General features: G+C 37.8%; 1 protein-coding gene across 3 annotated transcripts in view; it reads right to left on the bottom strand.

Annotated features, from left to right (window-relative positions):
- Positions 1-636: 636 nt before the first annotated feature.
- Positions 637-10,981, bottom strand: part of LAMB3 (laminin subunit beta 3) — a 62,785-nt gene continuing 52,440 nt past the window's right edge. For 2 of the 3 annotated variants that reach the window (XM_063297447.1, XM_063297448.1), the window contains 5 exons: positions 6,645-6,852; positions 5,607-5,748; positions 5,199-5,375; positions 3,906-4,059; positions 637-2,151 (listed from right to left, as the gene is read on the bottom strand). In XM_063297447.1, coding sequence (XP_063153517.1) covers positions 2,012-2,151; positions 3,906-4,059; positions 5,199-5,375; positions 5,607-5,748; positions 6,645-6,852 — 821 coding nt within the window. In that variant the 3' untranslated portion in view covers positions 637-2,011. Of the gene's footprint in view, positions 2,152-3,905; positions 4,060-5,198; positions 5,427-5,606; positions 5,749-6,644; positions 6,853-10,981 lie in introns of those variants that run through there. The other variant, XM_063297449.1, reaches the window with a different exon arrangement.

Raw genomic sequence — 10,981 nt, 5'->3', positions numbered from 1 at the left:
TAGGGAGATGTCTGGGCTACTTTGCTGGCAGGGTACAGAGGCAGGAAAAGCCAAACTTTTATGTTTAGCTTGTTTAACAGAGTACACCAAAACTGTACATTTTTTTGCTGAAAGGTGTACTGTACCAAAAGATGCATGTCTCACTGCCTCAAGCTATAGGGAAATGCTATTCATATTTTGTTTCATTTAAATGAGAGATCACTAAATATATATGTGATCTTTTGTTTATAAATATATAAATAGAGAATGGAAGCAAGCAGCAGAAACGTCTACCACAAGCAAGTCATTTTCTCTTATTTGTTTCCCAATGACTCTCTAATCACTTCAAAAGTATAAAAGCTTTTTCTCATTCATACGCCTGCTAACCCTTCTAAAACGGAAGGTGTAATCTTTCCCAAGCTCTGAAGATGCTCTCTCTCTCAAAACAATAGACATTTCTATATACTAAGGAACATCGTAGAAATCTTCATAACAAAGAACAGTCAACCAGGGGGCATATTATTATCTAGGATGTGTCTTGAAGATGTTCCAACTAGCACTCCATGAACGAAGAAATTGACTCTTATGAGAATCTGTCTACATATTAAAACAATATGGTTATTGTTTTAATAACTTAGTATAAAAAAGTATAGCAACTCTGCTAATCAGATTAGTTTAATAGGCAAAAAAGAAACAGAGGCTTGAACAACCTTCAGTTTGAAATTATTATATTGTGCATAAAACTATATAGTTTTTGCAGCTTACTATCCTTCAGAATCTGTGAGATGAGAATGACAAATCTCTACAAATCTTTTTTTCAAAACAAACCGAGATTTACTGGAAAACTGTTTTCTGATTAAAAGGACATTATATATAAGAGTTCTAATTTTCTCCTCTCTTTTCAGAAGGGCTGCTTGATACCCTTATTCAAAACTTCACGGTCAATTATCAACCATGCAAGGAAGGAAAGCCTGTCTTGAACAATGCCAGGGACAACTGTGTTCCCCGATGCCCACAGCCAATCTTTTCTATAAAGCACATCCATAGAACTGAGGGGTCATATGGTGCAACTATCTTAAAATATTAGAGGGTTGTTACATATCAACAGGAAAACATTATTCTTAAAGAAAGGTTCTGGGCTTCTGTAATCAATAGGTTAATCTATATTATCAGATAAAAGTGTTTCTTTTTCCTTTGTGGGGAGGGTGGGGATGTATGTTTGTACACCTGTGCTTATTCAGTGGAATAAATAACAATTGCAAGGTGTGCAATGTTGTTTTTGTGTTGAGTCCACGTGGGGGAGTTGGTTGAAGCAGAAAACATCCCATGCTGGCTTGCTTGTGGTGCTTTAATTCATGATACAGGAGCAATTTGCTAAGAATGCTTGTTGACACTTGCCATTTGTTACAGCACAGCTTGCTTGAGGCTCATGGGCAGATTCCACAGGACAGAAGGGAGCATCATCTATACTTTATTGATGAAATTAATTTCTGCTTGTCAGTTCTGGAATAGTGTATGTAATATCTATTGTTCAATAAAGTTTGTTGGTTCTTAATGCCTGATAGTTATTGATAGAGTAATACAGGTCACCAGTCCTCCAGTGTCAGATTTGTTTCCTGCAGCAGTTTATCTGCAAACTACTGTTTATGTTGGTAAAAAGAACCAGTGGTGGCTAAAAAATAAAAAAAACCCTCTTCTAATAGGCTATGAGACCTAAGAAACAGGTGCCATTGTTTGTTTATATAGCTTTCCTAATCTTGCTTGAATCCTGATTCTGCTTGGATTCTCCTGATTAAACAAAAAGCCATCAGAAAGTTTGAATTCAAGAGATTAATTCTAAATATAAAAGAGTCTTAGAGCACTACAACAAATAAACTGACACACCCACTTCTGTTTTTTTTTTAAGCTTGACTTATTACGATGATTCGAAGCTAGCTTTTTAATAAAAGGGAGATATATTTTCTTTGCAGATAGGAAAACTCGATAAATTAGGCAGGGGGAAGGATTGGTCAGAAAAGGAGCAGAAACTGTTCTAATCTGTGCATCTGGCATAATAGGCAACTCGTTGACTGATATGATCACGAATTGTTTCCACTTTCTTCTCCAGGCCTTCCAGCCTGGCTGACTTGCGGATGAATGCATTGTTACTCTCTTGTAGCTCTGTTTCTAAAGCTGAGGAATGAAACAGAAATAGGTTACATACAAGGAACTCTTTTCCCTCTCTAATTCTTCAACATTATATAGGTGACTGCTCAACCTGTTGTTTTTCTAACATCTTATAACATGTACTCTTGTCATGCAATGCCTGTTCAGTCCAATTAGGCCCCCCACATGCAAGAACCATGGGCTGCACATGCTTGCCCCCTCCCTCTTATCTTTTGTGGATCTACCCCATCAATTCAGTCCCTAATTTTCCTGTACTGAATGGTTAGATGAGAACAATACCACTGATATTTGTTTGCAAGTCAGTAGAATTCTATGACTTTCCTGCTTGGCTTCCTGATTTTGCAGAATTCTGCTCATGCTCAAATGAGCAAAAGAAGAACATCATTTCACACCTTGCCATACAGTATTGGCAAGGTCTAGGACTGGCCAAGTACAGATAGCATGTGCATCCCTGCCCCAGCTGTGTGTTTTTAAACGTCCCATAAAGACTCAAAAACCTAAAATTTGTTTCACATTTATAGCTCCCTGATTTTCAGCCACCATCATCTTCTTGATGCTTGTGTTTCAGTAGATGATGCAAGCCATTTCTGTACATACTCATCATTACTGTTTACCTCTTCTGTCCAAAAGCAGTGTATATGCATGGTAAAAACAAGTGCTTTATGGAGCAATACCAATTATCCCTGGCTCTATCCCCATCTTACATGCCATATTTTTCTTGCCTAAAACAGTAGCTATAGAGACTCATTCAGCTTCCCTAAATTATTAGCAGGACTTAACCCAACAGTAAGGAACCCCTGTCTGTCACATAGCATCCAAAATCAGTTTTGCTCTTCTGTCTGAAAAAGCATCATTTCCTTCTGGTGGGGCCAAATGAATTTTGACATTGACGTCAGCCAGCACTGTTAAATGTATGCTCATCATGCTTTGCATGAGAAATTGTCTGGTGGCCTATTTAATAATATCAACATTCCTCACTGCATTCAGCCAACTCTGAGCAGTAGTAACTGCCTCACAGTAGCCAGCTGCCAAATCTCTGGTTCAGAGAGGCACCTTTAGTGAAAGACATTTGTTAAAGCTACAGCTTTATCAATGAAAACAACAGTAACACTCCTTTTCGGGGGGGAAAAAAATCTCTGGCTTTGAACCACTTACTTATTCATACTGCACCTGCCACAAGAGTAAGGGCATTTTGTCTACACACTGGCTGCTTCCCAAAACATACTGAGCAAAGTCATTAGATGTGAAAACTGAAGTGTCCAAATACAGCATCAAAAAAATTGGCTTGGCAAGCCGTTATTATGGAGCAAATCTGTGATTGGCTATATAACATAGTATTTATATTCCTCCTCAATGTCCATTCCATCAAAAGGACAAGCTGAAATGCCTCACAGGATCACTATAGTAGCTTTTCATCTCAGTCTCTCTATAAAATCCTGTGGTTTACTTAGATCAGAAAAGATGTATGCAGATTTAAACTTGAAAAGTACATACACACTCTGCTCAACATATATTTGGTACTAAATTATTAGATTAAATGAAAGTATTATGCATGATACTCTGCAACATTATATTTGAAATTACTAATTACTAAGGTTTCATTTATTTCAATGGTTAATTTATCAGACAAGGACCTTTATGTTTGATACCATTTTTATAATCTGCAATCCTGTATGGAGCGCCAAGGCAATGAAGACAAGAGTTGTAAGGTCATTTCTAAGGCATATGAGTTGGAGAGTTGCCATGCAGATAATACTTACCTCCCATTTTGGCAATCATATTCAAGGCTTCTTTCAACAATGTGTTGGCCTCTGTGTGGGCACTCTGAATTCGCTCTCCTTGGGCTCCTAGATTTGACCCTTGTCCCATTCGCCCCTTCAGTTCCATGTATTTGCCCTTCAATTCTTCAAATACCTAGGCCGGGGAGCATTGGGGCAGAAGGAAATGAGAAGTAGGATAGTCAAACTTCCAATGGATGTATTGTGTAGATAACATCAGAATGCCCATCCCCAAATCCCTCCTGAGATTACATAGTGTTAGATGGAATTCTGCTTAGTGTTCCATTTATAAGCAGGTCAGATTATTAAATGCTGCTTTTCCCTCTTTCCTGTTCTTTTTCTTCTCTAAGAAGTGGTAATTCTCCTTTCACAGCAGATCTTTTTCTGATTCCTCCTGGCTGCACAGAACACACCTTCTTTTCCCTGTGATGTATTCCAGTTTGTCCATTGTGAAATGTTTTCTTTTTCTCTCCCACTCCCATCCCAAATCCAAGCATCTTTCATATAAAAAGAAGAGTTAAAGGTGACAACTACCTAAAACAAGTTTTATTTGTTCTTCAACAGTCAATTGTTTTATTGAATATAACCAAACAAAGCTTGACAAGGCAGATGTCCTTGTAATTGACCATTTGCAAAGAATTCCTCTGGGACCTATGATATTCTTCCGGGTATTCCTGGAAATAATGAAGAAGCCAGAGGCTCTTGATTTCCCTTGCAGCATGCTAGCTTCTCTTCTTTTTTAATTAAAATAATCTCAGGTGGGATATGGAATCTGGCAAGCACAAAAAGTGGTCTTAGTGGCACATTGTTATGCAACGGTGTCATGTTGGAGAATCAGGTTAAATGACAATTAATTTGAACAGGTTCTGTTTGTTCTTTAGTATCAATTGTTTAAGCCTATAATTAAACAAAGCTTGGCAAGGCAGATTGTCATTGTACTGAAGAACAAATAAAACTGGGGGTGAGAGGGATAGCAAGAGGCAATCTCATCAGTTTGTCCTTTCCTGAACAGGTGCACCATGACTGGTCATGTGACTCCACAAAGGCCATTCTCTGAGTGTTCAGGAGATGTTCTAAAAATGGAAAATGGGACCACTGGCCTAAAAAGGTTGGGGACTTTTGCATTAGAGTGAGTAGCCAATGTCATTGACGGGTCTAATGGCTGAATTGGGACAGGAGCTCAGAACGTTTACCAAGTATTTTTGCCTAGGGCTGACTGTCCAATAGTACAGCTTAAAGCGTGCAACTCACTAAAGTAATTTTCCATTTTCATACCTGCTGAGTGCTTTCTGCTTGCTCACTGGCTTCTGTTGCTTGCTGCTGAGCTTCTGCAGCCAATAACTGATTCTGGCTTGCTTTGTGCTGTAACTGGGAAAGTCTCTCAGTGAAGCTATCCAGCTGATTGGTGATATCCCGCACATTCTCCTGAGCTGGATTAAGGATAGTCTGGATCTGAACATTCCAAAGATGAAACTTTCAGCAATTTTATAAACGACTCCATTCCTTAAAAAAAATACTGGTTACATAAACAAGGAATATTCTATTAAAGAGGGTAATCAGCCATGGAAATCATTGCTATAGGAAACAATGGAAGGTTATCAATATGAAAAGAAGAGCAAGCTGGTTTAGAGTAAACAACTTAGACAGGGGTTCAATGTCAGAACCTCAGCACACATCACTTACTTCATCAAGGCGATTTTGGATATTCTGGAGGGGAAAAGCAGAGCCATGGATAGTGTGTTCAGCTTCTTGGAGTGCTATGCTTGCCTGCTTCAATTTCTGCAGCACACCATCTACATTGCCCTCAATAGTACTGGCCTGGTTTCTAGGAAAATATTACATTAAAGAAATTATGGTTTCTTTTTTAAAAGATCCCAGTTCTATAGGTAAAAGAGACAAAACTTTTAGCACCAATTAAATAGCATTAATAGATAAATTTTGCAATCGTCAGTACCCAGGGAGCACTGAGGAAAAAAATGGCTATTAAGAGATCCTACTCTTTTGTGACAGCCCATAGTATAAATACTCTGGTGGTTACAATATTAGAACTATGGGATACAGGCTATAAAGCTTCTTTGGCTGATTTTAGGACAGATAATATTCCTTATTCATCTTCTCATCCCATCCCATTTGTCATATGCTGATGACAATAATACTGGCCTCCTGATACATTTTTTTCCCAACTGAGATAATGTACGTGAACTTTTTAAATACTCAAGCAAAATGCTATCCAGATTACTGTTATTAGTGGAGAAGGTCTAATCTGAAGTCAATATTTACCACTAAGAATATTAGATAGCTTCCCATAGCACTTTCTTATGCTACTATGTTTCTGTACAAACTATATGTTTCTATTCACTTGATTATTACATGATAAGGATAAATGATCAAGTTAAAGGAACTGTAAGGGTTTTATATTAGACTACCTCCTGAAGTAGACAGCAACAATTTCTCAGTGAAAGTTCAAGGCAAGATTTTTTTGTACATCAGAATTCAGAAAGAACTTCCACTAAATGATGTTGACATAAAGTTCATTTATGTCAAACATCACCATAACAATGGGTCAATTCCAACAATGGGTCAATTCCAACATCCTCCTCTCACAATCCAAAGTTATCAAACTCTTGGTCCCAAATTGGAGAACGAAATACTATGTATGCTAATTTAATCTCCTGAATGAAAAGCAGGATATAAACTTAACAGCAAAGAAATGAATGTTACCTGGCTTCTTCAGCCTCCTGCTGAAGCTGTTTGGCCATAGCTATATCCCTAGCAGTTTGGGCAATGATGCTGTCAGGACACTGCAGCTTAGTAATCAAATTCTGAATCTCAGTGATTTTACTGAGAATTGTGCCAGTGTCAGTTGGAAGATGAAGGGACAGGATGTAATTGCTGACTTGCTGAATGGTGGTAGCATCAGCATCTGGATCTGAAAAGATTACAGTGAATCATCTAACCAAGATAAAGTGCATCTTTAACTCAATCAATAAATTATAAATATTTGTGAGCTGCCTAGATCCACAGCATGGGAATGAGCACCTTATGGATATTTAAACACATGATCTATCAAGTACCCTGTGCAGTGCCATAAATAGGCTTTTAGGTTATACAGAAGGTTAAGGTTTTAAAGCAAGCCAAATAAAACAAGAATTGTATTATGAGGAATAGCAAATCAGCAGCACTTCCAATTAAACAGAACAAACCTTACTAGACACAAGTATTACAAATACATGTGAAAATCCAAGTGTCAAAGGGCTTCCAAAATCCAGTTGGTGCAAAATATCTATTATTTTTAACATCAGCTAGAAGGAAAGCATTTATCTACCTACTGAAAAAGGTTCAATGGGATTTGTAAAAAAAGATGAGTAAGGCACAAACTGGAGTGTTTATTAGTTTAAAAGGGAAACCCAGAATGAGGGCAGTGGCTTCTATACAGATGATGCTATCAGTATGTAGTTATATACAATTCTGTGAATTAAAAGAAAATAAATATAACCACAAATATCCCTAAAGTATCCTTAACATATGGGAACCTTGAGGGCACAGATAAATTATACTTAACATTGTCTAGGACAGCATTTCTTAGCTGGGGTTCAGCAGAACCCTAGGGCTCTATGAGAGATCACTAGGGGTTCTGCAACAAATCATGACTGGAAAAAAAAACACTGCTTTTTGAACTTTGCGATGCTAGCATTTGCAGTGGTGGGAATTTTTACACACCACAACTCAACTGGTGGCTTGCCACTTTGCTGTTGTCATCAACAAAAAGTGTAGATTGTGTGGGTTAGAAGTGAATTGCATTGTGAAGTTTTCATGTTTTGTGCAATTTTCTCATTTAGTCATTTATTACGCTCCAGCAAAATGGAAAAGACACTTAACTACAAATCACAGCCATTTGACAAATAAAGGTGCTGATTTTAAACAGCTATTGGTACTGCCCACTTGAGGGAATGATATTAAAGGCAAAACTGAAATACTTTGGCCACATAATGAGAAGACCAGACACCCTGGAGAAGGTGCTGATGCTAGGGAGAGTGGAAGGCAAAAGGAAGAGGGGCCGACCAAGGGCAAGGTGGATGGATGATATTCTAGAGGTGATGGACTCATCCCTGGGGGAGCTGGGGGTGTTGACGACCAACAGGAAGCTCTGGCGTGGGCTGGTCCATGAGGTCATGAAGAGTCGGAAGCGACTAAACGAATAAACAACAATTGGTATTTCAAAAGAAACAGAATAAAGCTTTTGTTTAAAAAGTTATTGTCAGTGAAAAGGCTCAGGAAGCAAATTATTTTGTAGCAGAGCATTTTGCCCAGGAAAGGAAAAGTGACACAGTTGGTAAGAACCTAATAATGCCAGCATGTAAAGTTAAAAGCTAGGACAAGATATGAGAAATTGAAAATGTTCCACTCTCAAACAATACAATAAGTTAACATATTGATGACATGTGATAACACATGGTGCTAAAGAGGTTTTGTGTGATAAACTGAAAAACAATAGCTTCTCTGTCCAGGTAGCTGAGTCAATAGATTTTACCAATAAATGTCATGCTGTAGCTTTTGTAAGATTTGTAAATGATGGTACATTCAAGAAAACTTTTTCTGCTGCAAAAAGCTGCCCAAAACACATAAAGGCCAAGATATATTCAATGTTTTTTCTTCATATCTGGAATCAGAAGGTTTTTCTTGGAGGAACCACCACCATATACGACAGACCCCAACTCTGCTTGAGTTTGGGAAAGCCATTAAGACTTGGCTTTTCCCACAAGTGTTTGGGTTCAGTTGAGTGGAGTCCCCTGGCTGTTTTTATCGTCTTTGGTCACCATTTTATATTTTGTATTTATATATTGTATACATTTTAATGTTACGTGGTGTTTTTGATTTATTGTTTGTTTTTCTGTTGTATGCCACCCAGAGTCACACTGTTTAAGTGTCCTATAAATCCAGCAAGCAAGCAAACAAACAAACAAACAAATAAATAAATAAATATCAGAAGCTTCAAGACTTGTTGAAAACCACTTGGAAGTTCTGCAGAACAAAATTGAATACTTTAGTATTTTCAGAGGCGGGGGTTGCCTTTGAAAATGGTCCAGAAACTTCAGTTGGCTCAAAATAGAACAGCTAGACTGGGACTGGCCAATATGAGCATATTATGCCTGTATTTCGGCATCTATGCTGGCTGCTGATCTGTTTCTAGGCCCAATTCAAAATGTTAGTTTTTATCTTTAAATCTCTAAACAGCTTACAACCAGATTACCCGAAGAAGTGCCTTCTCCCATGCATGCCTACTTGAAACTTAAGATCTTCTAATGAGACCTACAGGTCCCCCCACCAAAGGAGGCGAAGTGGGTCTCTATAAGGGAGAGAGCCTTTTCTCTGGTGGGACCCCATTTATGGACTGCTCTCCCTAGACAGACTTGCCTGGTACCAACATTATCATCATTTCAGGATTAGGTGAAGACCTTTTTTTTTTATTTTTCTAGGCTTTTAAATCATATTATTCTATTCTAATTGTATGTGTATTGTTTTCAATTTTGATAACCACCATGTAAAGTATGGTGTCTTTATTTTGTGTTTTATTTTATTTGAACATGTATATTTAAATTGTGTTTTAATTTTAAACTACCCAGAGAATTTCAGCTATTGGGTGATTTCAAAATGTTAATAAATAGATTAATAAGATAGAAAATAATGAATTAAATGTGAAACTCAGCATATGCTCAAAATTTTGCTTTTGTCAAAGTTCTCATATCTCTAGCATATTCACATTATAGTAATTTGTAGGTTGGAGAAAAATAACCACCATTTGAAGTAACTGATAGAATAACAAAATGGGGTGGGAGGAGAGAAAGAGCAATGGGGGGGCACTATAGAGTATTAAATCCAGTGTGTGTGTGTGTGTGTGTGCGTGTACATGCATACATACATACATATATTTCTAATTTAGCACTGTCTGCATTTTCTGCCATGTCTGCTAGATGAAACCAGAATGTTGATGTGGTGGATTTTGGCGGTGCCGCTGGTTCTCAGGAAGGAGGGAGCACATTCCAAGGAGGTGGAGGAGATAAGCGGAGGCACAGCCCAGGAGGCAATGGTGGGCAAACGAAGAGGTCCAGAACAGCCCCGCCCTAGAGCCTTCCCAGGTTATTTCCGCTTAGATTAGGTAGAATAGCTTTCATCTGGCAAGATTCTGTCTATACGGTGTGAGCAAATAAAGAACTGGAGTTTGAATGGACTGACTCTTTGTTGTTCTTGGACTGAGCCTGACAGTCAGTATCCTATTATCAACACAACCAGCACCAACATGGTTTGGTATAAAGACTCAATAAGACTAATTTTTTATAAATAATTCCAGGGTGACACACAGGCATTTCTATTCAATCTTTCCTCACAATAAGATTTGCCTTGACTCAAAAGAGAACTCCCACATATTTTTAGTATAACATGGAATGTAATCCAGCTCATAACCTTTTGGATAATATTCTGTACATTATAGCTATTACGCAAAAAGGATTCTATTTTAAATCTGTCAGATATAGGAAAGAGAAAATTGATAAAAGACAGTGTGCAAGCATATATTAGTTCTTAAAAAATTGGGGTCAGAGGGACTGTGATTCACTGCTGTTTGCCAGTGTGGAAAGAATTTTATGAAATGCTCAATTCTGAATAGATGAAAACTTCTTCCATGATTTTCATTTGCTCATCTCCAAAGGACTTGAAATAAGCATGTTTAAAACTTGCTTAATTTGGGAATTAATTTGGGAATTTTATTTTTGGAAATTGCTTCTGGAAGCCTCTGAACCACTCTTAGGATAGCATGGAGGTTTCACGTGGTCCTAAAGGATGGACATAACTCACAATTTTAGAACATTCCATTCCCAAACAGTGAGTTTTGCACATCCCTAACTTTAAGTAACCTAAGACCAAACAACAACTACAGGGAAGTCTGTTCCATAATCTAGTTTTTTGTGGCTTCCACTCTTCTAAAACAAGAAGAAGCTGCCTGGCATCAATCTCTCTGGGCATATAACAAATTACTTCAAGTACTTCTTGTTGCATGCAAA

The sequence above is a fragment of the Candoia aspera genome, chromosome 3 (assembly GCF_035149785.1).
Source record: "Candoia aspera isolate rCanAsp1 chromosome 3, rCanAsp1.hap2, whole genome shotgun sequence".
Lineage (NCBI taxonomy): Eukaryota > Metazoa > Chordata > Lepidosauria > Squamata > Boidae > Candoia > Candoia aspera.
The sequence above is the reverse complement of the archived record's forward strand: the minus strand, read 5'-3'. Positions and strand labels throughout refer to the sequence as shown.